Here is a 25,913-nt window from a genome sequence, read left to right on the forward strand (position 1 = left end):
AGTGGCTGCCTTTTTCTTAAAAGGGAAGGGGAAAAAAAACCTGCCTTCCCAGTGAGGCAGTTCTTGGTGTACAAGTACTTATTGTAACTTCTCTGCTTCAGTATTGATGTCAGTTCCTAATAAGAGCATCTCCAAGGTGCTCAGACCTCTGGTACATTGAAAAATCCAAAGCCCCTAAGGTAGAGATCACAGCCCTCTTAGCGTTCCCTTCACTGACTGAACATCTGCTCCTCCTGCAAAATACCAGGGACTACTCATCTCACCAGAGGTCTGAAAATGTATTGCAGTACTGTGTGGTGACTTGTGCCATCCTGCCTGCCCTCCTTTAGCTGCCTCACCCTGTGCCTGCTGTGCCAGCACAGCTGCTCCTTGCTGTTAACTAATGCCCCTCTTCACCCTGGAGGCATCTCCGTCATGGCTGGGCAGAACACAAGTGGTTGTACAGAGCATTCTGTGGCGGTTCTGGATAGAAGCGGTACCTTTAGTCCAGAAATAAGCGGCTGATATCAAATAAATACCTGCCAGAAATGCTGTCCAGTCAGCTTAGCGCTAGAGATTTGCAAGGATGCTGTGACCAAGGTGGGTATTGAACCAGGTGCTGAGTCTCTGCAATGTCTGTGCTTGCTTGGCCAGAAAGTATTGTCCCAGCTAGGAAGCAGAGACCTCTTTGTGTGGGTCTGACTTTATTATTGTAGCTCTAGCAAATGTGGTGGTGTTTGCTGCTTAGTGGTGAGGAGACAACTGCTAGCTTCTTGGGCTGACCTGTGGTTGGGTTCAGAGGAAGTATTTCTCATGCCTTAAAGCTCAAAAGTTATTTTTCTTTCTGCAAAAAAAAAAAAATAAATAAAAAATATGCCAAGTAGCAGAAATTCTACTGGCCCCTGGCAGCAGTGAGCTGGGATATGCATCAGGTGTGTCCATGGTGTGATGGTGAGTGCTCCTGCAGGAAAGCACCATCTGTGTGGGAAGAACAGTGCTGTTAGGGCACATCTGGTTGATGCACGTTCATCTCACGGGTGAGGTAAGGCTTGTGTGAGTGGAAATAGCCAGTTTCTGCTGCTGTTTGGGTCCGGAAAAGTGACTTGGGCACAAACTGAACTGATGTCTGGTTGTCTCCCAAAGCTGCTGCTGGTAACAGCTGCTGTGTGATGGAGCAGGGAGCTGGGGTGTGACCTTCAGCTGGTTCTTCCTCAGGATGAGGTGCAAGGGATGAACCTACTGCCCTTCACCTCTCCTTGACCTCAGCTGCAGATACAGCTTCACTCCCCATGGCCTTTTTGGTTGCGTTCCCTGGTGTTGCAGTAATGTTGCATCTGTCTGGGTGTCCCAGCAGTGCTGGTGCTCTGCTCCAGGGCTGGCTTGAGGGGGTGCCCGCTGCCTGGGAAGAGATGGGGCAGTGCACAGCAGCCCCAGACCTCACTGCATCTGTCCTGGAAGCAAGTGTAGTGGTGGAAGAAGCAGTGGTGTGGTGGCGGCCACCTTGCCCTGGCTGCAGTTCAGATGCATGCAAGCACTCTGTGGGGCTCAGTGCTCTATCTACAGAGCTGTGTCATGGCCAAGGCCTGAGGATGAAGGAGGTGATTGTGGGGGGGAACATGAGCTTGGGTTTCTCTAACCTCCTCCAGAGCAGCATTCTGGGTATGTGCAGGCTGTTGTGTGCATGGCATTAAGCAGGGGCTATAATGCATGCCTGGTGGTGCTTCCTCCCAGATGTCTGCATACAGCTCCTGATGGTCACTGAGCATCACCTGGTGCATGTGCTGTCAGCTGAGTGGAGACCACAGCCAGGGTTATCTGCATGATTACACAGTGACAGCAGCTACAACAAGGAAGGCTGGATGGAGCTGGTTGGGTGCCGAAGGAGTTGCTCCTGATGATCTGAGAGCTTCCAAAGGGCCTGCTGTGGATGTAGTGGCTGCTGGGGAGCCTGAGCAAGAACTCTGCTTCCCACGCTGCTCTTCTGGCCTGGTCACTGTCAACTGCTCGTTTTCTTCTCAGGCACTTATTTTATTCTATGTAGTGTGGAGATTTTCTTTTTTTTCAAAGATTGCTACTGCTAAAATGGACAAATGGGAAGCACTGAAGGAGGAGGCATTTACAGCCTTTCCACAAACAACATATTTAAACAAGCATAGTCACTTAAGTTTGCTTTCCAGGAGTGTGGCTTTGTTTAAGTAGTGTAAGTCTTCTGTAAAGGCAGTCACGTGTTCATTTGAGGAAATGGGAATTGTCATGTGAAGGTGCCCATCTTGTCTAGATGGAAATATTTTCCTGTTGATTAGTAAAGGTACCTAGATTTCTCTTCGTGCCAATTTAAGTATCTTCATCAGTTGGCAAATCTTCACCTGTCTCAATAGGGGAAATGTTTCATGACCTATAATCTGGTGAGATGGATGGAGAGGGCTTTAAACTGGGATTGGGGGAGGAGGGGTATGCCATTAGGAGCACTGAGGTTAAGCCAAGGGATCGGCTGGCACCATCTGAGGTGGAGGCTCATGGAGCATCTGTGCTGCTCTGGGGAGCAGTGAGGCTTCAGGAGCACGTCTGAAGTGCTTGTATATCCATGCACGCAGTATGAGAACAGACATGATGAACTGGAAGCTCTGGTCCTCTCCCAGATGATATCACTGATAGTAGTGGGATTTGGTGGGATGAGCCCCATGGCTGGATACTTGGTAAAGATGGTCACCCAACAAGTAGGGATGAGGAAAGGGAGGCATTTAATGCCTTTTTTCCCCCTCTGTTTTTAATATTGTTAATACTAGTAATAGATCCTGTGGTGCCTGGTCTCCAAAGCTGGAGGACCATGAGTGGGGGAGCAGTGCTTTCCATCCAAGATGTTAAGGGCCTTGAAAGCATCTGGAGGAGGGCAACAAAGCTGGAAAAAGGGCTGGAAGGCCTGTCCTGTGAGAGAGGCTGAGGGCACCTGGGTGGTCCAGGCTGGAGGAAAGGAGGCCAAGAGGCGACCTCGCTGCTCTCTGCAGCTTCCCAAGGAGGTGCCGGTCTCTGTCCCCTGGGGACCGATGGCAGGATGTGCGGGAAGGGCACAGAGCTGTGCCAGGGTCAGACCGGGCATCAGGAAAATAGTCTGGACTGTGAGGGTGGCCAGGACTGGACGAGGCTTCCTAGCAAGGTGGTTAATGAAGTGTTCAACCCTGTCAGTGTTCAAGAGGCATTCGGACAATGCATTTGGACAATGCCCTCGTTACCAGGCCTTAACTTTCAGGTAGCCCTGAAGAGGTCAGGCAGTTGGACTAGAGGATCTTTGAAGGCCCCTTCCACATGAGCTGTTCTAAAACAGACCAGTTTCTGGTCAGCTTCTATACGGTCCAAATACAGTTTCAGGTAGGCCTGTGTGCTGTGGCCACTGTCTCAAGGGCTAGAAAGACTTTGCTTAAGCACAAGAATAAGGTCTGAAGAGATCGCTGTGAACCATAAAATCAATAAAAATCTGTATTGTGTTCAGTAGCAATTGTTAGTGGGAATCATTTTTACTTGGACTTCCTACAAATAAAACATCCTGCAGTTCATTATAGTTTTAGCTTTGAAGTATTGTGCAAGTTCATGAAAGTAGAGGTCAGACTGTTTGGAATGTGCCTGTTCTGGTTCTATTTGCTATTGAAAACCACCTCTAAATGTATGTGCTCCTTAAGTCCAGAGACGTGACTAAAACCTATGGGCTTAATGCAGCTGAGGATTCTTGTTTGCTGTAATATTATTAAGATGTTTCATTTAAATGGCAAATGAACTTGTAGTGGGAGAGATTTGGGAACACACTGCCTCAGGCATGGGGAAATGAGGTCATTTCTTCAGATCTTCCCATGGAGAAAGGGGATGATGCACAGGGCAGGAAAGCGATAGCAATCTGAGCCCTGCTACAATTGAGGGAGCTCTAACTTGTCATCACAACTGACTGTGGCTTGCAGCTTTTGAGATGATTTAATAAAAATGAGGATGGCTTGAATGGGTCTTCAAAGCCATGGGAATGATTATAAATACCACCTGGCTGTATTGAATCAGCAATAGCAACAAAAGAACTGCACTTCATGCCAGACACACACTTGACAGCAATTTCAATGTTTAAATCTAAAACCAAATACCTTGGCTAAGATCTTGGCAGTGCTGCAGGTACTAAACAGGTAAGCACTGCCTCGTGGTATTTAAACAGGGGCCTCTTAAAGCAGTTCTGGATTTAATATTTTATGACTCCTGTGCCTTAGTCTCTCAAGATGCAGTTCCCTGATTGTGCAGGAGAAGGAGAGGATCATGGCATGCTCAACTGTTCTTGAGGGTCAGGAATGCCTGTCCAGGCTCTGAAAGTGCATCTCTTCTGCCTGAGGTGAAGTCAGTGGGTATTGCCCAAGCCTTCAAGAGCAGCAGGTAATGTCGTGAGGAAGATGTTAACTTTCATACATAATGCTTTCTAAAAACAGCTACACAAGGAAGACTATAAAAAGACTGCTCCCCCAACAAATCAATCATCCACATCAGCTATGAATTCAACTTACTTAGGAGTTCCTATGGGCAGGATATTTAACTGGAAGCTTAAGCAAAACTTCAACATTTCTGGTTCTTCTGTGCCTTTTTGTGGTGTGGGCTGATGTTCACAAGCAAATTTAGCTGATGGTGCTGTACACAATGGGCAAACAGAGTGAAATGTATACCTGACCAACTGCCTGTATGGATTGCAGCTCCACATAACATCACAAATCTCTGGAGGGTTTTTAAATACCGTAGGTTATGACCTCCAGCAGCTCAAGAACTGATACCTGGTGGGATTGATCTCTAAGAGTCCATGTGGGCGTGCTGCCTGCTCTTGGTGCAGCAGTATCTCCCTTACAGAAGCAGCAGGTGGCACTTGGTTTCCTCACGGCATCCTTTCGGCTTCTCATCTCTTCCCATGGACTGAAGAAATGTTGAAATGTGGTTCAGAATTGCATTGAAGGAGAAGGGAGCTGCTTTAGGTGTTTACCCAACTTCGGCTTTTGAAACCCATTTTAGCTAAGGTGTGGTTTCTGGGTTTGCAATCAAAAGTCTGTGCTTTAGGGTTGCAGAGGGCTTCAGTGGGATTTATTTCCAACTGTGCTCATCAAGGCATTCTGAGGAAGATCAGGAGACTTGAAGAACTGTGTTCCTTTCATTTGCATGAGGTCTTAAGAGCCATAAACTCCTCTAAGTTGCAATCAATTCTCACTACACTTATATTAACGGGGCATTTTGTGGCTGGTGTGATGGGATTCCCTATTTCACTGTGCCCGTCAGCTGGCCAGGACAGTGCAAAACCATCCCCTGGAACAAAAGTTGCTTCTTTGTTCCATATATACAGCACCACAAACAGTATTCTTACTGCCTGTAGGTAGATGGAAGGCTGAATTTATATTCCTGACCCTGAATACCACCTGTCTTTCTCAGGAAACTCTACTGCTGCCTTCTGTCTGACGTGCTACCCTCCCCTTGTTTTTCCTAGCTGCACTATTCAATACCAGATAATTGATTAACTTTCCTAAGTGTTACATACAGCCCTGTGGGCATAAACTGCAGCTGGGAAATTCAAGCTGTGCTAATCCATAAACACGGCAGCAAACCACCAAACCACTCCCTTGGGTTCTGCCCCTGCCCGCTGGTGTCACAGAGGCTCTCTGTGAGGTGACACGGGGCACGCTGTGGCTGAGTGCCAGGTGCAGAATGGTAAGGATGTGTCAGGTGGGTATTTTTAATTGGAGGGTCATGCGGGCGGGCTTTCTCCTCTTCCCCTTGGGGTGGTTTTTGCTTGTCTTAGCTGCTACAGCCTCCTGGTACATGTGGCAGCATCAGCTTCCTGCGTTTTGGTGGCATAGAGTCACAGAAGGGCTTGAGGTGGAAAGGACCTCAAAGACATCCAGTATCAACCCCCTGCCATAAGGATGCCACCCACTAGATCAGGTTGCTCAGGGCCTCATCCAGCCTGGTCTTGAACACCTCCAGGGATGGGGCATCCACAGCCTCTCTGGGCAACCTGTGCCAGTGCCTCACCACCCTCTGAGTGAAGAACTTCTTCCTAACATCCAATCTAATTCTTCCCTCTTTCAGTTTAAAACCATTCCCCCTTGTCCTATCGTTATCTACACAAGTAGAGCCCTTCTCTGTCCTTTTTATAAGAACCCTTTAAGTGCTGAAAGGTCATAAGGAGGTCTCCTGGAGCCTTCTCTTCTCCAGGCTGACCAGCCCCATCTCTCTCAGCCTTTCTCCATAGGAGAGGTGCTCCAGCCCTCTGACCATCTTAGTGGCCCTCCTTTGGACCCACTCTAATAGCCCCACATCTTTCTTGTGCTGGGGGCCCCAAAAGTGGACACAATGCTCCAGGTGGGGCCTCACCAGGGCAGAGCAGACACAATCTCCTCCCTCCCTTGCTGTGCTCCAGCAGGCAGCAGTGAGCTCAGCACCTGAGCACAGGCTGCTTTCACACTCCCTAGCGCATGTCTGGAGCTGAACTTTCTTCCTCCACTTGCCAGAGCAGTCACCAGAGAGTCATCCTGCGTGAGCAGGTGTATGTGCAGATGAGCTATTTCACCACGCACCCAAGAGGCTGTTCAGGTGTACAGCTGGGGGGGAATGCTCTCCTGGCTGTGCTGACATGAGCACTGCACCAATCTGACCTCGTGGCTGTGTAGGTGCAGCCAAGAGTTTGTCCTGAGAGAGCAGAGCAGGCAAACATCTGTAACAGTCAAGTTTTAACTTGACCAGGTTTACAGCATACTGAAGGAGGTGTTGGGATGTCCAGCAGGGATCATGGGGAAAGAGGAGGCAGTCCTGCAGTAGCTGGTGCTCTAGCATCCCCCTGCCTCCTGCTGAGCTGGCAATTCAAACGCATGACAAACAAGATGCAGAAAAGCAGCGCTGTGTGCAGAGGTCGGCTCTGTGCTGCCCTTCAGCCTGTACAAGTGGTGCCATCTGATCTAGGGTTTCTGCTGAACTGAGCATCCCAGGGGTGAGACTGATTGAAGACAGTTCTGACCTAGCATTGCTTGAGCATCTGCAAGTCCCGCTGCCGCCCTGCTGTATGAGTTTGCACCCTGCTGAGGAAGGAGGTGGTGTGGGAAGGGAATGCTGATACTGCTGGAGCCATCAGTTAGCAGGGACCTTGCAGTGCAGGGGCACGCTGTTACATGACTGACCCATTGGCTCGAAGATGCGTGTAGCTGTGTTTTGGCCCATAAATTTAACAAGTTGCAGCGTTTGTATCTGACCTTCTAGGAAATGACTGTGGGTGGTTCTTAAAGTGCATAATAAGTTCCTGTCCCAGCTGGACACACAGCAGCTGTGGGCTCAGGCTGCCCTGGGCAGTTTCTGTGGCTTGTGCCAACACAAGGAATAGTACCAGGAACAGGTCAGGCTGAATTGTCCTGGATATATTTCAGCTGCGTGGCTCCCTGTTGCATGGCCCACAAGGCTGCAAGAGGGACTCATGTCAGAAGGTGGTGTGGGGGCTGGGATGAGCAGTTAGGAGAGGTCCTGCTCTTGTGGCCATCAGGATGCTGCTCAATTTGTTCTGGACTTCTGTGTATTAAGGGCAGGAGGGAGCAGCTATTAGCTCTGTCGTTCTGAGTTCCTGTTTGGATTCACGCTGAAAGGCAGCCTGTTTGGCAGCCTCACGGGCTCCCTAGTTCTCCTGTAACAGCAGGACCATTACAGGGCTTCTCAGCATCTTCAGGCACATAAATACTTCTGGAAACATAGATCTCCTTCTCTGTAACCCCTACCTTTTAGCTCCCTTTGGAATGGAGCTTGCAGCTATTAATGTGGTAGATGTGGGCATGTGTAACAAGTCAGCAGTGCACAATGTGTAGCTGTGCAATTTTGCTGCAGAGGATGTGGCTGTGCTACTGGGGGTGCCTGGGAGGGGCTCTGACCCCATCAAAGATTGATGCAGGCCCCGGGGCACCCTGCAAGTGCTTGCAGCAGCAGTTGACTACACAGGGACATTTCTGCAGAGAAAAAGGAGTTGTGAGGCTCAGGTCACCCGAAACATCACTTCCCACACCTGTACGCAGTTCTGATCAGGTTCATTCATTGCTTCTCACTTATTAGTGCTGAAACTACTCAAGAAACAGAGAGCATCCTGTGATGGGCTGAGCCAGAATTGTTCATGGCTGTGTCCAATTACCCTAAAAAAAATATATATATCTCTCTCAAATGTGCTATTGTGAGCTCCCTGGGGCATGCAGGCCGTGTGGTTTGTTGGAAGGTGACGTTGGGAAGCAGCAGCAGGACCTGCCCTCACAGTCCCCAGGTGGATGGAGGACTCCTGACCTGCTTCTGATCTGGTGCTTGATTTATTAATGTGCCAGTGGCTACTTGGAGGGTGGAAATGATGCAGTTGTCATCAGTATTGTATAACGACAGCGATCTGTGAGGTATCTCTATCTGTGAATTGATGGCTGGGATTGCCATGCGAGGACAAAGGATGGTGCGGGCCTCTCATTATTATGAGGAAGATTGTTAGCTTATTTGACAAGCTGCTCAGCCCGCAAAGGGGCTCGGAGGCAATGGCAGGAGGGGGAGTCCATGTAAAACCCTGCTGGGCTACTGCTAGGCTCATTCCAGGGGCCACCAGCCCATCGCAGCTCCATCCATGTGAGCTCAAGGAGTGTGGGGGCACACAACAGCGGGGGGGAACCCAAAGCGAGGTCTCCTGGGGACGGGGCTCTCCTAGAAGAGCCACCAGCCCGGTAGCCAGGCCCAGCACCATGAGTTCTCTGGGTCTTGTGGGCCAAGGGGGTTGCTGCCAAGGGGTCCGACGCGTTCTGGGGGCACAGAGGTTTGCCGTGACATAGGACTTGCTAGACCAAAGGTGGGATAAGGGCAGGGATTTGGGAGATCTGATCGAGAGTGAGATCTGATCCCCAGGGCTGTGTGCTTGCTGGGGAAGGCCAGCCCAGGTGAGCCAGGGAGTTGGCGACGAAGCCTTGGGAACAAGGGGATGAGGCGGGCCTGGAGCGAGAGCACGCGGTCCTGTGTAGGTGTGATGGACTGTGCTGCAGCTGGGGTGGTACCTCAGCATCAGGCTCAGATCCGGGGATCCAGAGGCCATCCAGTGGGCAGATAAAGTGAGCCCAGCTGCTGGAGGGTCCACCTTGATAAGGCCACTGCTGCTGTCACCTGTTTGTTTAGTTGCTCCTGTCTGATGTGTGGCCGTGTATATATACGTATGTAGTCGATGTGTTTTCTGTGTGTGCTCACACTGGGAGCACATCTTCAGCCTCGATACTGGTTGGACCTGGGGATGTGGAGCAACACTGCCTGGCCTGTCTCAGGCTGTAGGATCCAGCACGATGTATTTTGCTGTAAATGCATAGCAGATAGTGTTTGTTTTTTGTTTTTTCTTTTTAAGGTACTTCACAAATGTTCATTCCTACCATCAACATCTAATACACTTTATGGCTTCTTTCCATTTTTATAGGAAAAACCACCACCCTGATCCAGACACTGAAATTTGTCAACTGATGGGACAAAGAGCTGAGACCCTTGGCTGTACTAGGACACTAAAACATAGTGCTTAGCCAAACAGAATTCCCCCACCGTGGAGGCTTATATTTGCTAAACCTTGTAGCATCCTTGGGAGGCTTCTCTGTACTTCTTCTCTGCTTCTAGCCTTTCACCCATCATGGAATTCCTTTTGACTTCTTTTGCAAGCTAGCTCTGGCTCTGCCTTTTGCTTCCCAGTATGCTTTGGTGTGGGTTACCCGGTGTGAGTTGCTGGCTGTAGGCTGTTGCTGCATTTTTGCCTCCAGCTTCTACTTGGAGGCTCTTCTTGGATGTTGTGACTGACCTGCTTTTTCTTTCTCTTTTACTGTGTTTCTCCCTCTCTCTCTCCCTCTCCCTCTCTCTCCAATCTGTCTCTTGCATTCTCCGTTCTTCCCACCTCCGTCCCTGCAGGTTCATCATGCCTAGTGGCATATAAAAAGACTCCACCTCCTGTCCCACCTCGGACCACATCAAAGCCGTTCATCTCTGTCACTGTGCAGAGCAGCACTGAATCAGCGCAGGACACCTACCTGGACAGCCAGGACCACAAGAGCGAGGTGACCAGCCAGTCAGGGCTGAGCAATTCTTCAGACAGCTTGGACAGCACCAGGACACCCAGCGTGACACGGGGCAGTGTTGTGACTCCAGCAAGAGACACTCCAGAATTACCACAGAAAAATGCAACCTTGAAAAGTGACAAAGGGACTCTGACTAACGAAGAGCCTAAAGTGGAAAACGTCCCCAAGAGAAAGCTGTCGTCTATAGGAATACAAGTATGGAACAGTTTTGTTTTCCTCTGTGTCCTAAGGAATGTCCTTAGCCCATCCATTTAGCGTGTGCATTTTGTGTGACCAGGTGCGCATCTGAACTCACCTCAAATAGCAAGAGAATAGCTTGTCAGACTAACTTCCCATGTTCCTGGGGTGAAATACAGCAGAAGCTGTTCATAGCAGACCAGAAAGGAATAAATTATTTTAGTACAAAATTAAAACACTTCATAAAGCAGTGGGGCCCTGTTAACCAAGTGTCTCTCTAAAGAGGCCTTGTACTGCTAGTACACCTGCGGGTGACCCTGTGCTCTGTATTGTATTACATAGTGTCAGTCTGCTCCTTGTCCCTCATGTTTTTTGGGACAACTTTGAGTGGTGGGCTGTCCTACTTGCTGTCTGTGTGGTGTGGGCTGCTGCAGTGTGAGTTGGTCCCAGGGCTGTAGGCATGCCAGGAGCACTTCCTTGGTGGCTGGCTGCGCCAGTGGGTTGCTACTGCTCCTGCTGGAAGCACTTAACTCTGTGGAAACTGGTGGTAATGAGCTGTAGGTTATACAGTCAAATGAGATCCCACCGAGTAGCATAAACCCATGCTTTTATCCAGCAAGGGTTATCATCTGCGATTGTCAACCTTTTCTTGAGAACAGATTTCCCAGGTACAGGTGACTGGTCCCTGCAAGCAGTGTTTCTGTCCCAAAGTGCTGGCTCCGTGCTGTGGGTTATAACCTGCAGGTGGGACCTGGGGCACTCGGGCAAGTCCGAATGTAGGAGCTGGGCCAGGCTTCTTCGTGTGGCTAGGAGGGCAAAATGTGTTAAAAGAGCAGTAAGCAAGAGAAGTTGCATTGGAGATGCTGACTTCTCTCCTCTTCATTTTCTGAGATGGTTCCTAGCCTACCTGCCCTGCAGCTGGATTTCCTTTCTAAAACCTTCTAAGCCTCTTATCCAGGGCTATGGAAGGTGTCAGTCCCTGGGAGAGAGGAAGCTGGGTTTTGCTGTCAGCCTTAATCAGATCACTGCCCTCTCAGGAAGCTCCCTGGTCTCGGCCAGTCTCTCACCCACCACATGCAGATGCTGCTCCCTTGGGCACACACAGCCCTTCCCCAGCCACTGCTGTGCAAACAGCAGCAGATGTTAGAGCCAGGTGCCCTCAGAGCAGCCACCTAGCAGCAGTCCTGGTGCTCAAGTGGAGGCAAACACGAGCAGCAGCCTCGCACCTCTTCTAGCACAGCCCTCCAGTTGACGTGTGGTGTCTGCATGCTGTGTGTGTGTGTGTGTGTGCAGCAGCCCTCCCGGTCTACTACTGTGAATTCCAGCAGCAAGTTCTTGTGTCTGTTTTTGTCTGTATTTTTTTGTTCAATAAGGTTGACTGCCTTCAGCCAGTGGCAAAAGAGGAGCCTCCTCCACCAGCCACCAAATTCCAGTCCATCGGGGTACAGGTAGAGGACGAGTGGCGGTAAGTGAAAGACGCAGGCTTTTGCAATTCTTACTCTTTTCTTTTAAATTGCTCTTCCCTCTAGTTTTGCTTAGGCCTTCTCCTTCTCCCGTTCTTTGTTCTAATGCAAGTGGGGTAGAATGGGGGCCCGTGGAGAGCTCTTCCTCTGCAGCACACACCGCTGAAAACAGCACTTGTTCTGTAAACAGCCAAATCAATGGGGGTTCGAAATAAAATAAAAAGTCCAAGATGTAATTATAGATGTTCATCAGTCCTCTCATCTGAATGGCCTATTGCAGTAAGCAGGCAACCTTATAATTCTGTCTGTCTGAATGTGTGGTGTGTGTTTGTGTGTGAGGAGGGGCAGGGGAAAGCTCAGCTGCAGCCTTAATAAACAAATGCATTTCATTGTTGATGTGTGCAGCCAGCCCCGTTGTGTTCTGCTATTTAATACGTTTGCTTCTGATCTCTCTAGAAACAATCACTCTCGCAGTATGTCCTCCAAACAGGACACAGACTCTGACACGCAGGAACCTAATAACTCTATCTGTAAATCATCTGAGAGAAGTGTTGCTGAGTGCCCCCAACACAACAACTCTGTTAGTGTTGATACTAGTACCAGGCAACCAGCCAAGCCCTCACAGATGAAGAGAAACCTCTCCTATGGAGATAACAGTGACCCAGCCCTGGAACCTTCCTCTCTCCCTCCTCCTGACCCTTGGCTTGAGACATCCTCCACCTCGCCATCAGAACCCATACAGCCAGGAGCCTGCCGGCGGGATGGGTACTGGTTTCTGAAGCTGCTTCAGGCAGAAACAGAACGTTTAGAAGGCTGGTGCCGCCAGATGGACCAGGAGACCAAAGAGAACAATCTCTCTGAAGAAGGTAGGTGCTGCCAGCCTCTGGATGCTAACCTGGAGCAGCCTAGCAGCTCTTCCTTTGAGAAAGAATTCAAGCCAAGTATTGGGTTAGCTTTCTGTGGTTAGCTGGCTGATTGCCACAGGGTAATGGCGAAACCTGGAGGTGAGGGTGGGACAAGAAGCAGTCTGTTCTTGGAAAGGATAGGATAGGAAAGGATAAGGCAACTTTCTCTAGCAGATTGGGTAAGAAATAATACTAAGATGCAGTAGAGAAGACTTCAGAAGCTGCCATCATCCACTGACAAGTCAAAACAGCTGAAAGCTTGACTAAATTGCTTTTAGGGAGGCTGTGAGGTCTTTGTCCCTGCCTAACCCATTGTAGCTGAGTAGACAGGTGAAAATCTACTTGGTGGTGGGGCAGAAGGAACTGTGACTGCTGAGCCTGCCTAATTGGGCTTGTCTTAACAGCCAAGAGGAGGGTTCTTCATACAGGAACACTGTAATGAATTCACACTAAATACGCCAAAAGTATGTATACAGGAAACATAAGGCCACTTGACTTTATTGGGTTCAGCCCAGTTGGGCTTGTTTCATTATTTTAAAATGAGATAGCAAAAATTGTATTGTTTACAATTAAAATCATGCCTAGATGCGTACAGAGTGACAAAAGCGGCTACCTAGGCTGCAGGGGGCACGATCTTTGGGGCCTGTAAGTATCTGAGAAAGTTGAAACGATGATGAGACTTGGGTATAGCTCACTGTCACTGTTGGGGGTGGGGGCAACTAATCTCTAATCCTGTTGCATGGCGATGCTGTGCTGGCTGCCAAGCTGGGCAGGCAGAGCCAGGGTTCTGGTAGCCTCCAGGGGGTGGGGTCTATCAGGTCTCCCTGCCAAGAAAAGACAGGGAGACTGACCTTAAGAGCAATCTCCTAGCAGATTCTGTAACAGAGAACATAGTGCGTTTAAAGAAAGCCCAGCTTATGGCTGTCTGGCCAAGCACTGATCTATAAACGTTCAGAACCAATTCAGTAGATGCTGCAGCAGGCCAGGGAGGAGAAAACACGTTTCAACCCTTTTCACGATGTATTTGCGTACACTGTGGGCCTCTCAACCCTGCCTTTGGAATGGAAAAGCCCGTATTCAGTGTTCTTCCATTACTGAGCAGAAGAATGTTGCTATACTCAAAGGTTTCTTGGAGATTCACTAAGAGCAGCATAAAGTCCTGGATTTTAAAAACATCCTGATTAAAATCCCTTGCCAGTCAGTATTTGAATTCCTTCTGGTAAATGGAGATCAGAGGCAGTTTTCCTGCCCCTTGCCATCTTTGCCTTGTTTGTGACCAGAAGAGCAGGTTATGGTCTGTGAGCAGGTGCCAACAGATCTACTCACTGAGGTGGTGCTTGTGGCTTGTTTGGTGGGCTGAAGCCTGCTTAAGGAACTTCCTGCGAGCTCTGATATCACGATCTCGGTCTGTTGGCCTGCTTTTGGCCTGCTCTAGAAGGAGCAATAACAGATTGCAAAGCCAATCACAGACTGCAGTTTCAGTGCAGCTTCTTTATCAGAGAACAGGTAGTTCCTTGGTGAACCTCTGGAACTCCTAATGACTCAAGAGTGTTCCTTGCTCCAAACACTTGAATTTGTGGCTCTATTTGATGGTCTGTTCAACTGAGGTCCTTTTTTCTCCCCCACTACTGCAGTCTTAGGAAAAGTCCTGAGTGCAGTGGGCAGTGCGCAGCTACTAATGTCACAGAAGTTCCAGCAATTCCACGGCCTCTGTGAACAAAACTTGGTGAGTCTGGCTCTTTTTCCTGTTTGTTTGTTTGTTTTTGGGAGGGTAACGCATCTGTTTCAACAGCAAAACAGGAAGGCTATCAGGTATTAACTAACAGGCTGCTGTCAGTGGAACAGGGTTGCAGGGCAAAGCCAAAGCAGCTGTACACCATGCCACAATGGATGAATGCTGTTTTTAAATAGCAGGTGAGCAGTAGGAGGCTGTTTGGGCAGTTCTTAGGCTGTGCTCTGTTCAGGGATGAGTGTTTGCAGTTCCTTTTGGTGCTCATGCTATCGCAGGAATTTTCTTGAACTGCTAATCAGGGTACACCAAATACATTGATGCTCTCTGTAGCTCTTGTATGTCAGCTAGCCATTCTGCTGCGTGTCCTGGAAACCAACTCTCCTTTGTTACTTCCAAAGGACTTTTTGAGGTGAACCACAGATTTTGCCAAATGGGGGCAGTGTTTGTAAAGGCTACTGTTCCTCTCCAAATATGCTTGCTTTGCATGTAGTTTATGTGGATGGTTACTGTCCCAGTAGACTGTCCCTGGTTGGTCACAAAGCACTGTTTGAATTGGATCTCTCTGAATGTAATGCAAAGGCTTGCCCTTGCTGAGATCTAAATGGAGATAACTTAGGGATGAGTGAGAATCTGGGTTTGGGGTTTTTGTTTTTGTTTTTTAATCCCTCAAGCTTTATCAAGGCATGGATTTTGCAGAATTCTTGAGGTACATTCTCCTTTATTTGCAAGAAACTTGAGAAGGAAGGGGTTGAAGCGCTGGGCATCTCCGTGCTAATCTCTGGCTGAACATGGCTGAGAGATGAGCAGCAACACCACCAGCAGCCAGGCTTTCAGCAGGGTTCTGTGCTGAAGCTTTCCTTTAACGCTTTGTGCTGTGCTGCTCAGATTTGATCCCGTGCTTCCCTAAGAAAATGCAGGCTTATGATGGCAGTTCATATACCTGAAAATTGGGGAAATTCTGTTTATAATGGGGAAAGACTTACTTTAGCTACTTAGTTTTTCAACCTAGCCTGAGAAATACTGATACTCTCTCAGGGGCATGTAGCAAAGTGATCTGAGTGAGACAATTTTGAATTTTGCTTGTGAGAAGGCCAGCATGCAATTTCTCCAGGTGTCAGAGCTGTGTTTTGCATTGTGCTGTATCAATTTCCATTGTTACGCACTTCAAAGTTATGATCTGAGTACAAAACTGTGTTCTAGCTTAATCACATGCTGGGGAGCTTCAGCTGGGTGTTACTGCTGTGGGGCTGGACTAACTGCGGGTGCTTTGGGGAGAAGAGTCCGATTGCTTTTTACTACAGTGCCTTTTCAGGATTACATTTCAGGCTCCTAAAGGAGAAATGTCATCAGGATTTCTGCCTCCTGTTTGCTACAAAAATATTTTTGACTGTAAATGATGGTCATGTGCCTCTGTCCTCTTCGGGCTGGTGTCTCTTATGTGTTCTTGAAGTTTCAGTCATTGGGCAGCTGTAAGGTTTAAAAGGGGTGTATACGTACCCTGTGCAGACTGCTCTACTTGTCAGGAAGGTGTATTCTAACATGCTTTTATGCTTTCCCCGTTAGAATCCTAACGCCAATCCCAGACCCACAGCCCAGGACCTAGCTGGGTTTTGGGATCTCCTGCAGTTGTCCATTGAAGACATCAGCATGAAATTTGATGAGCTGTACCACCTGAAAGCTAATAGCTGGCAATTGGCAGAGACACCAGAGAGAAAGGTGAGTGTGGGGCAGTTTGGAGTGGCCAGAGCACCTTGCATCAACTCCTCCTGTAATTAGAAGGTCTGTAGGACCTTTACAACCTTCTAGTTATGCAGTGTAATCTCTCCATATACTACAGCTGCCTCTGATAATGCTTTTAGCACTTGTACTATAAGATTGCATTGTCTGTCAACCATCTTCCCCATGCATGCAGTCACAGCCTTGCAATGCATTGAGAACATTCCTCTTGAGTAACAGTGGAAACAATTTTGTACAAGAGGAAGAATATTAAGATGGGGAGAGAGGAGTGGTGCTTTTAAAGCGGTGATGCAGAGGAGGCCTCTAGTGTTAAAAGCACTGCATAAGTAGGTTGCAACTATTCCTGGTATCTGGGTGGTATAAAAAGCATCTGCTGGAGCCTTTTCAAAATTCAGGGTGGGCTGTGTACCAGGGCCAGGCTGCTTTACCAGATATGAGGGGAGAAAAGATTCTATGGCTGCAAGCAGGACAGCATATTAAAATTTTGCAGTTCCAGATGCTGTCTGCTGTACCCTGACCCACAGCTGGGCTACAGACATAGCCAGAAAGCTCCAGTCTGGGCCACAGAACACCTCTCTGTACAAATTTGAAGTACAAAATGTTCCATTTCTAGAAGTTGGGAAAGCTGAATTTATGATGAGTGTCTCACTTGGGAAGCGCTGCTGCTTCTTTCCCCTGACACTCCATAATCTCATTACTTAGTCCCTCAGGACGTGAGTCCCCACCATAGCAGAGAGCAAGCTTCTGTATGTGCATTTTTATTTTATGTTTGGGTTTTTCCTTACTGTCTCCCTAAAGGAAGAGAAGAAACCACCCCCTCCAGTGCCAAAGAAGCCAGCCAAGTCCAAATCCCAACTGAACCGGGACAGAGCCTCTGATTCAGACAAGCAGCGCCAGGAAGCTCGCAAGCGTCTCATGGCAGCCAAGCGGGCTGCTTCTGTCCGGCAGAACTCGGCCACGGAGAGCGCAGACAGCATCGAGATCTACGTCCCTGAGGCACAGACCCGCCTTTGAGCAAAGGGGCAGAGGAAGGAACCGCGTGGTTTTTATAAGTCATTAAAAAGGAAAAAAAAAAGGTTCTCTCTAAACTAGTGTGATTTATTCAGTCTAGAGACAATGAGCCATCCTTGAAAAGGGCTCCTGAGTTGGCTTTTTTTTCTCTCAGCTTTAAGTAATGAAGATTTTAAAAAAAGAAAAAAAAAAAAAAAGGAAAAAAAAAAAAGAAAAACATACCCCTCGTTTTCTCACTGGCTGTGGTGTTGCTGAATGGATTGAACATACTCCTGGAAATTCCAGCCCCTCAACTTGGAACTTCAATATTTTTACTTGTTCTATCTAATGAGAATTATTAGCTTGTTTACAAGAAGAGGACAACAAAAAACATGAAGCCTTGAGCACTTGCCATCCTATGTTCTTCCTCCTCCTTAGTTCTGTTCTTTCATCCTTTATTTTCCCCCCTTCTGCTCCTTTTCTCCTACCCTCTGCATGGCTTTGTTTACTGTGTTAGAAATAACCTCTCTTCCACAGAGCTCCTGAAGAGAACACCTATTCAGTGTGTACTACTGTTGCACTCTGCTAGCAAGCAGCCTTTCTTGGGTTTTGTTTTCCTTTTGATGGGGATATTGGGGTGGGGGGAGAAGGGGTGGGAAGGGATAGGGCCATGGGTTTGTATTCCTGTGTTAATGAAGTGAGAGGATGACAGGACCTGTGGAATGTAATGCAGAGTTGCTGAAATGCAGTACAGAAGCAAACGTGCAATAAGCTGGCAAAGAGGGGCAGGGATGGTGGTTGGCTGGCTGATCCCGAGAGCAGTACCCTACCCCAGGCGCAGGAGGGGAACAGAAGGACCACAGAGCAACTATGGACATGATCCCCACATGCTTCACTTTGATATTTTTTTTTTCCCTCTTCCCTGCCCTTCACAAAATTATTTTCCCTGAATTGCTTGTTGAGAAAGAAGCTGCTACACTATGGGACCTGTTTCAAAGTGGGCTGGGGCAGGGGAGGGCTGGGTTGAGTATGCTGGTATTTCAGGGTGGGAGGACTGGGTTTTGTACAAAGAGGAAGGCAGGGGTAGCTGAGAGTAGGCTGCCCGCCTGTACGTATGTGTACATATGCACATATACAGTTAGTAGTACCTGTACATTTAATTCATACACACGTATACATGCCCACACACACAGTGCAGACGGTGTAGTAAAGGCACCTTGGTGAGAATGGGCATATGTATAGCATATATTTTTACATGTACTATATCTAGATGTGTGTAAAAGTGTGTGTAAAAATATATACCCTGTGTGTAATCAGATGACTATTTTTTCCTTATCTTCCTGCTCTTTGGGTAGAGGAAGGATTGCTAAATATTTTTTAGCCCATTTTTCCCCTTTGTAGGCCTCCTTTTCAGTCTGACTTCTTGAAGCCAGGACTGCCACCACCCAGTTTTCTGCCACCCCCTCAAAATAAGCATCTGGTCCCATCCTGAGCGATCTTGCTGGGGATTTTTTGTTGTTGTTGTTCACTTGTTCGGCTGAGCTGGGAGATAGCGTGCTACGTTCACGGGGGTGGGGGTGGAATCCCAAAGAAGTTTCAGCGAGGGTGTTGGTGATCCAGAAGGCAAAAAAAAAATAAATAAAAGTGAAATCTTGAACGATGCCAGAGTGCGCCTTGTCTGTTGTCCTGTCCTGTGAGTGCACGGTACTGGGGGTGCTCCCGCTGCCATCTGGCAGCAAAGGGGATCCCACCAGACCCTGACCATGATGTGACCCACGTTTAATGTTGGGCTCGGGGTGCAGACTAACAGGGTGTGGGTATTTTATTTTTTTATTTTATTTGGAGGGGGGGGAAGGGGTCGAGGTGTGCGCGTGGGGCGGAGGACCCCTGAGGAGCCCCGTGACGTTTAACAAAATGGCCGCTCCCGCCATAAAATGGCGGCCGAGACAAAATGGCCGCCCCCGCTGCGCAGCGGGGAAGGGCCTTGTGGGGCCGGTGTGCTTCCGGGGAAAGCGCAGGGGGCGGGGCGCGCCCGTCCGCCTAGCCAATGGCCGCGGGCTGTGCACTGAAAAGGGGGAGGAGCCACAGAGGGAGAGGGCGGGGCTCTGGCAGGGGCGGGGCCTTGATTGGCGGGCGGGGCTTTGACGGGGGCGGGGCTCCTCCCCTTGGCGCTGTGGCGAGGCGCAGAGCGGCGGCCGCCCCCCGGCGGCTCGGTGCTGAGGGGGGAGCGCTCCGCGGCCGGCACCGGCACCGGGCCCTGCGCTGCCCTGCCCCTCCACAGAGCTGCCCGGGAGCTTCCCCGGAGCTGCAGCGGTGAGGCTCGGCTGTCCACAGATGTCCCCAGGTGTCTCCATCCTTCCACAGCCCCTGGCCTGCATGGGGTCAGGCAGCAGCGTGCCCGTGAGGAGGCACCAGCACATGAGGTGTATGTGAGCCACACAAGAATGACATAACCCAGCCTGGCTCAGATCTCGTGTTTTTAAAAAAAAATAACAAAACCAAAAAAAAACCTTTTATTTGACAACAGAAGAACAAAGAAAAATATATTTACAGTAGTTTTTTGCTCCATTCAGAACATCACCCCCCCAGTCCATCCTCAGGGCAGCGACACCAACCCCACCCTACGGGGACAGCGGCAGCGCTCGTGCCCCCAGTGCAGCAGCACTGCCCCTTCCCGCTTTGGTTTGACTGAGGCAAAAACAAGAGAGGGTGAATGAAAAGTTTCCCCCTCCCCTGGGAGGGAGAGAGCGCTGTAGGCTACCTAGAAATAAGGGAGGCTGTCCCAAAATAAGGGATGTGCTCCAGAAAGGAGGCAGAGGGCAAAGGCTGGACAGAAATTGGAGCAGGGGGAGCTGAGGAAGGCAATGCTTGTAGCCACATGGTGAGCCTCAGCCCCAGCAGTACTGTGCTGGTGCCCCTGCCCAGCTGGGAACCACCAGCGTTGGAGCCATCCCTGCACTGCATGGGAGCGCTCAGCAAAGTGAGGCACCACCGGTAAACCTTCCCCGGCCCCTGAAGCACTTGGTAACGCCCCCTCCTTTCCTCTTAACAAGAAAAGGGGAAAAAACAGACCCCCAAATCACTGCCTTCTTCTGGCACTGCTGGCTCCAGCTGCTGCAGAGCACCAGATCCTGTGGACCTCATTATCTCTATTCATGCAACTTAACAATCAGGCTAATAACCTAGGATTAGTGTTTCTCAGGATAGGTTACATATGTGTGTACGTATCACTATTTAACTTAAATTTACAGTGAAACAATAGTCCCAGGACCTCTGCAGTGCCCGGGCTCCTGCTCCCCACAGACGCCGGCTGTCACTAGAGGTCACCAGCACCACAGCACCGGCCCCACCACGCTCCCCCGAGCACGAGGGGAGCAGGGAGCGAAGGGACTCGACACCCCCACACCCCCCCGGCCTTCCATGCGGCTCATCGCGCCTGGCTGATGAGACAACTGCATTCCGGGGGCTGCGCCTGCAGAGGGACACACAGGTAGCCCATGCCCACAACATGCTTCTTTCCAAATATTTTTTAAAAATAAAAGCGTTGGATACAAAAAAAAATCACAGTCTCAGCTTCGCGTCCGCCCCCAGCAGCAGCAGCCTGCAGTCGGCGTTTCTCAGGCTCTGCGACGCGCTCTCTGTTCCAGGAGACAACGTGCACATCTTCAGCAGGAACGTGAGAGAAATACAGGGAAGTCGCGGAAATGTTTGTAGAAGAAATAAAAAAAAATAAAAAATAGAATAAATCACAATTAGAGGGAAAATGTTTCAACAAAAAACTGCTAAACAGCACCATGGAGTTTTCTACTGGCAGCATCTGTAACACCCTAAGGCAGAAGAGGAGACTCCCAGGTTTTCTGTGCAAGAAAATCCCACAGATTTCAGGTTTCCAGTTCATCTGTCCTTTGCGCCTCCCCAGGCAAGGCACGGCTCCTGGCCAGCACGAGGTACCAGAAAGGTCCTCCATAAAAACAGGAGAAGGTAGAAAAAAAGGAAATCATAGAAAAAGCTTTTCATCTGTGGTCCTTAAAACAGACACAAACTTTTTTTTTTTTTTTTTTAAATGGAAAGAGAGAAAGAACTCTCTCTCCCCCTGAAGAAGTGGTGTTGGCTGGACCCTTGTTTACAGGACAGGGCAGTCAGCAGGTTTTCTGAGGGAGCTCCGTGGCCTCGCACAGTGAGTGCCGGTCGTGGCAAGGAGACGTCGCTCAGCTGCAGAGGTTTTTTTCCACACTGGCCAGGCTGCAGCAGCCACATCCTCCTGCCTACCCGGCGTCCTGTCCCTACCAGGAGTGCAAACGGCAAGGGCTCTGAAGGATGGTGAGCGTTTCCCCAGGACAGGACGAGGACAGCCCTTCCTCTCCTCTCCCCCATGGCCAGCGGAGGTACCGGAGCCCCTTGGGACGCACGAGTCCGCTTCTGAGATGAGCTGTTTGGGGGTGCAGGCAGACAGGGGATCCTGCGGACCGGAGAGAAGGGACCCTGTGGGTGGCACGAGGCTGGAGGCTGGGCACCCCCGAGGAAGGGCACCCCGTGGGACCTGGCCCGGGGGCTATTTGGCGACGGAGGCCCCTGGGGGCTCAGGCTGGGGTGAGAGGGGCAGCTGCCCGCCCTGGCGCTGCGACTCCAGCTCGGCCGCCTTCTGCAGCGCCACCTCCACCAGCAGCTGGAAGCTGCTGAAGTCGTCGCCGAAAAGCTCCGGGGGCGTGGGGGGCGGCGTGTTGAACAGTCCGCTGGTGGGGCTGGCAGCCTCAGCCCGTGCCAGCAGGGCCATGGTGCTGCCGGCGGCACCCAGCGGCGCTTTGGGGTGAGGGTCTGGCTCCGTTTGCTTCTCCCGCTCGGGGCTGCGGGCACCCGCCACCGTCAGGTTGCTGCCCAGCGCCTGGGCGGGGTGGCACAGTACCTGTGGGCACACGGACATGGGCAGCACCTTGGTGGCCCCCGCCGCGGTCATGGGAGGAACCACCAGCACCCCAGAGCCAGCAGCAGCCCCCCGGGGCAGGGCCACGTCGCCAGCCTTGCCACCCCGGCGGGAGATGGTGAACTGGTTGGGGTCCTTGCCATCCTTGCGCAGCATGTCGGGGAGCAGCCGCCGCCGGGCGTTGATGAACCAGTTGCAGATCTGGGAGGAGAGAGGCGTGCAGCGCTGTCAGCAAGCAGCTCCCGAGCCCCCCACAGCTCTCCCCCGCCTCGCACCTCCTTCTCCCACGGCTCACAGAGGCAGAGCTGCCCCAGAAGGGGCTGCGCATGGAAACCTCAGCACCGGCTGCTTCCTGCCTGCCTGGGCAGCCCCTTCCTCCCAGCACCTTCGCTGTGGTTGCCCATGGGCAGGCAGAGCAGGGCACAGCTCCCACACCCTCCCTCGACATCTCTGATACCAAACTGCCCGCTCACGGAGCTCCCCATCCCCTGAAGGACAGCAGGGATGGCGGCAATTCACTGACGTGTCTCCGTGCCTCCTGCTAACTAGCAAAGCTGGCCTTAAAGGCATTTCCAAACAGCTGGATGCAAAAGAGGCAGACCTCTGCAGCTACACCTCTGGAAGCCCCTCAGAAACGCAACAACCATACACAAAAAGCTAGGTTAAAAAAACTGCCTTCTTCCTAGAAAACAACTAGAAGAGAATAAATCAGGCAAAAAAAAAAAAAAAATCTTTCCTAAATCATTGTCACTGTAAAATATTTCCCCTGGGTAGAAAGAACTTACCACAACTTCAATCACAGCAAAATCTCAGTTGTCCTTTTTTTGTCTTTCAGACAATATTTGGCATTTAACGCTCTCAAATATGTGAGACTCACCCCCTTTTTCCTTGTGAACACACTCCCTTGCAACCCCTTTGCCAAGAGCCCTTGACGTGCTCCAGCGCTCCCACGGCCATCAGCAGCTGTAAATCCCCAAGCAGAGGGCTGTACCCTGGCACCCACAAAAAGTCCAACCGGCTCTGCAGTGCCCAGGAGCCCCCACGAAATCCCAGCTCCTGCTCCTTCCACGCAGCGAGCGCGGCAGACGGGCACGCTCAACCACCCAGCCAGGACGCAGGCTGCCGCACGGCATTCGCTTGCGGGGGGGAGCTAGACAAGCCTCGGCAGTTCCCCTTCCAAGCAAGCAGGCTTATTTTTAATGTTTCACGTTTTTAAACACCGCTGTGATGAGAGCAGCATCCTCTGCGGTCTTGGGGAAGAAAAGCCTGGCCCTGCTGCATACCCCTCTCCCTCTGAGGATGAGGCCAGGGAGGCCGGTAGCCGCGGGGCTGGCCCGGGAGCCTGCACAGCTTCCTGACCCCGGCTTTCTGCGTGGGGCTCGAGGCTGCCCGGTCGCCCTGGAGACCTGGGGCCACCGTGCTGCCGCCGCCTCGTCACTGGCAGCCAGGCAGGGGCACGCATAAACAAACTGCAGGGCGCAGGGCCCGGCTCGGCCACTGCGCTCAGGAGGCGCCCGGGGGAGTGGGATCGGCCCTGCTGGTTCAAGCACCCCTCCCGAGGCTGGCCCTGAGGCCTCTCCGGCCTTGCCTTGCCATGGGGTGTCCCACTCCACCACCCCATCAGGCAGAGGATGGCCGAGCAGTGCCCCGTGTGTCACCTCGGAGCAAGGGAGGGTACGGAGCTCCCACAGCAGGAGAAACCTCACTCACACCTCCTGCCAAGGGCCAGCACCTTCTCACAGCTGCCCCCCACAGAATGAGGATGCCCCACTCCATCCCAGGGGTGGCTGCGTGGTGCTGGCCGGTCCCAGCACCCGGGCTGGGTACAGCCATCGGGCCCAGTAGCACCAGTACCATCCTGGGCCGGTCACCGCTTCACAGCCAATCCGCCTGACAGCGCCCCAGCACCACCAGCCTGCCCTGCAGCAGCAGCCCAGCTGCTGGCTGGACACAAATCTGTTGCTCAGCCAGCATTTCAATAGATAAGTAAAACATTAAAAAAGAAGGTTTGCTGTGCCGGTCAGGGAGAGAGAAACCAGACAGACTGTCACGGCCCACACACCAGTGTCTGGGCCAGCTGGCCAGGACTGCGCTGAGAGCAGGGCAAGGAGACAAGAGGTGCAGAGGAAGCCCCATGGAGGTGAGCTCGGCTGGGCTGGGCTCCCCTTTACATTGCCAGTGTGACCAGGGCAAGCAGGCAAGCCAGCACCCAGTGCTACCTGTGGTCCACCCAAGGCCAGAGCCCAGCCCTGCATGGCGCACTCTCTCCTGGGACACTTGTCCCCTGCCCAGCTCTGACCTGGAAGGTGGCCTGGCCCCTTTGCTGAGGGGTGCCCAGGGAAACAGGATAAAGCAGCCCGAACCCCTGGAAACCCCCACTCGTGGCAGCATTTACTAACAGAGTGGTATCGCTTCCTTTTTCCCAATCTGAATCCATCTTCTGGCCAGCCAAAAACGCCTGCTCCATTGCTCCCTGGGCCACAGACCTCTCCCAGTTAGAGGCTGCCTACACACAGTACTTCTGCCTCCCTGCCGTTCCCTCTCTGCCTCCTTACTGCCCCGTGGTTCAAGCATGCCAAGTCCTCTGGGGTCTTCAGAGGACTGCCCCAGTCCATCCCTTCCCCAGCGCACGGGGACCGGGTCATACCTGCAGCACGGAGAGGCTGGTCTGCCCTGAGAGGCTGAGCTTCTCCTGCTCGGAGGGGTAGGCATTGAAGCGGTGCTCATACAGCCAGTCCCGGAGGATCTTTACAGACTCCTTGGGCAGGTTGCCCCTTCTTTTCCTCTTGTTCAACTGAGACGGTTCCAGGCATGTGGTGCCGTCGTCCTCCCCGGGGTCGCTATCCGACATGGTGGAGCTGCCTGCGGACCTCTCCTGGTGAAAGCCTGGCGAGGTGGAAACCAAACAGCGCACATCACCTGGTGCCCTGGCTGGGGGCATGGGGCCGATGGGGGCACGCAGCCCCCTCACTGCCCGAGCTTGGGGGGCAGCTCCCCCCCAGCACCCACCCCACAGCACTCCAGCCTTCCCGAGCACAGCCCCTGGAGCTCTGCAGGGACTTCACAGGCTGGGTCCACGAGGAGCTGCCCCCTCAAAGCAGCGAGAGGAGCCGGGAGGGGGCAGAGCCGGGGGGGCTCCGCTCATTGTTCGGCGGGGCTCGGGGCGGCTCCGGGCGGCCGCTGTCAGCTCCGGGCACCCCCCCCCCCCCATCCCCGCCGCAACAGGTAGCGGGGCGCTCGGCCCACACAAAGCCGGGAGCCCGCCCCGCATGGGGAGCTCGGGAAACGGGAAAGAAACCCGAAACCGCGGCGAGAGCGAAGAAAAAAAAAAAAAAAAAAAAAAAAAAAGGCCAGAAACCAAACGCTGCCCCCCCACACACACCCCCCCCACACACACCCCCCGGCCGCTAAGAAAACCCCCAAAGCCACCAAAAAGCCTCCCCCGGCCCCGAAGCAACTCTCCCAAACTCAACACCCCGCGACAACAAAGGGGAACGGCGCCGAGCGCCAACAAAACCCCCCCCGGGCGCACCGAGACGGCACTCGCGAAAACTTTTCACGCCGCCCCGGCCGCACAAAGACAGCGGGGGCCGCCCCGCACGGGGAAGCCGAGCCCCGCAGCGCCCCGCCGCAGCCCGGCCCGGCCCCAGGCAGCCCGCGGGGGCTCCCCCGTCGTGCCGTGTGCCCGCTCTTACCCCCGGGCCGCCGCCGCCGCCTCCTGGGGCCTTGCATGGGCCGTACCGGGGGGGGGGTCGCGCCGCAGCCGCCGCCGCCGCCGCCGCCACCGCGCCGGGGCCGGGGTGCGGCGGGGCCCTCCCGCAGCGGCGGGGCCGGCGGCGAAAAGTTTTCGGGCCGCGGCGGTGACAGATGCCGAGACAGAGTTCCCTTTGTTCCCAAGGAGGCAGG

At 51.9% G+C, this 25,913-nt stretch overlaps 2 protein-coding genes across 9 annotated transcripts in view; one reads left to right on the forward strand and one right to left on the reverse strand.

The window, feature by feature from the left end:
* Window positions 1-18,740, forward strand: part of DLGAP4 (DLG associated protein 4) — a gene marked incomplete at its 5' end in the record, with an annotated part of 63,410 nt that extends 44,670 nt beyond the window's left edge. For 4 of the 7 annotated variants that reach the window (XM_082773028.1, XM_082773029.1, XM_082773027.1 and 1 more), the window contains 6 exons: window positions 9,916-10,277; window positions 11,633-11,724; window positions 12,179-12,588; window positions 14,262-14,353; window positions 15,923-16,075; window positions 16,895-18,740. In XM_082773028.1, the coding sequence (XP_082629154.1) occupies window positions 9,916-10,277; window positions 11,633-11,724; window positions 12,179-12,588; window positions 14,262-14,353; window positions 15,923-16,075; window positions 16,895-17,110 (1,325 nt within the window). In that variant the 3' untranslated portion in view covers window positions 17,111-18,740. Of the gene's footprint in view, window positions 1-9,439; window positions 9,511-9,915; window positions 10,278-11,632; window positions 11,725-12,131; window positions 12,589-14,261; window positions 14,354-15,922; window positions 16,076-16,894 lie in introns of all 7 variants that reach the window. The other 3 variants (XM_082773032.1, XM_082773033.1, XM_082773031.1) reach the window with 3 other exon arrangements.
* An 899-nt stretch (window positions 18,741-19,639) lies between these two features.
* On the reverse strand, window positions 19,640-25,913 carry TGIF2 (TGFB induced factor homeobox 2). 2 transcript variants are annotated; one of them, XM_082773674.1, is made up of 3 exons: window positions 25,703-25,913; window positions 24,655-24,893; window positions 19,640-22,208 (listed from the first exon to the last, which is right to left on the reverse strand). In XM_082773674.1, exons 1-3 carry the CDS (start codon window positions 25,737-25,739, stop codon window positions 21,639-21,641), a joined length of 846 nt encoding a protein of 281 aa, XP_082629800.1. In that variant the 5' UTR covers window positions 25,740-25,913; the 3' UTR covers window positions 19,640-21,638. The 2 variants fall into 2 exon arrangements, with proteins under 2 accessions (XP_082629800.1, XP_082629801.1); XM_082773675.1 differs by lacking the exon at window positions 25,703-25,913 and adding an exon at window positions 25,017-25,267.

The sequence above is a fragment of the Aythya marila genome (genome assembly GCF_965140915.1).
Source record: "Aythya marila genome assembly, chromosome: 16".
In the NCBI taxonomy this organism is placed as follows: Eukaryota; Metazoa; Chordata; class Aves; order Anseriformes; family Anatidae; genus Aythya; species Aythya marila.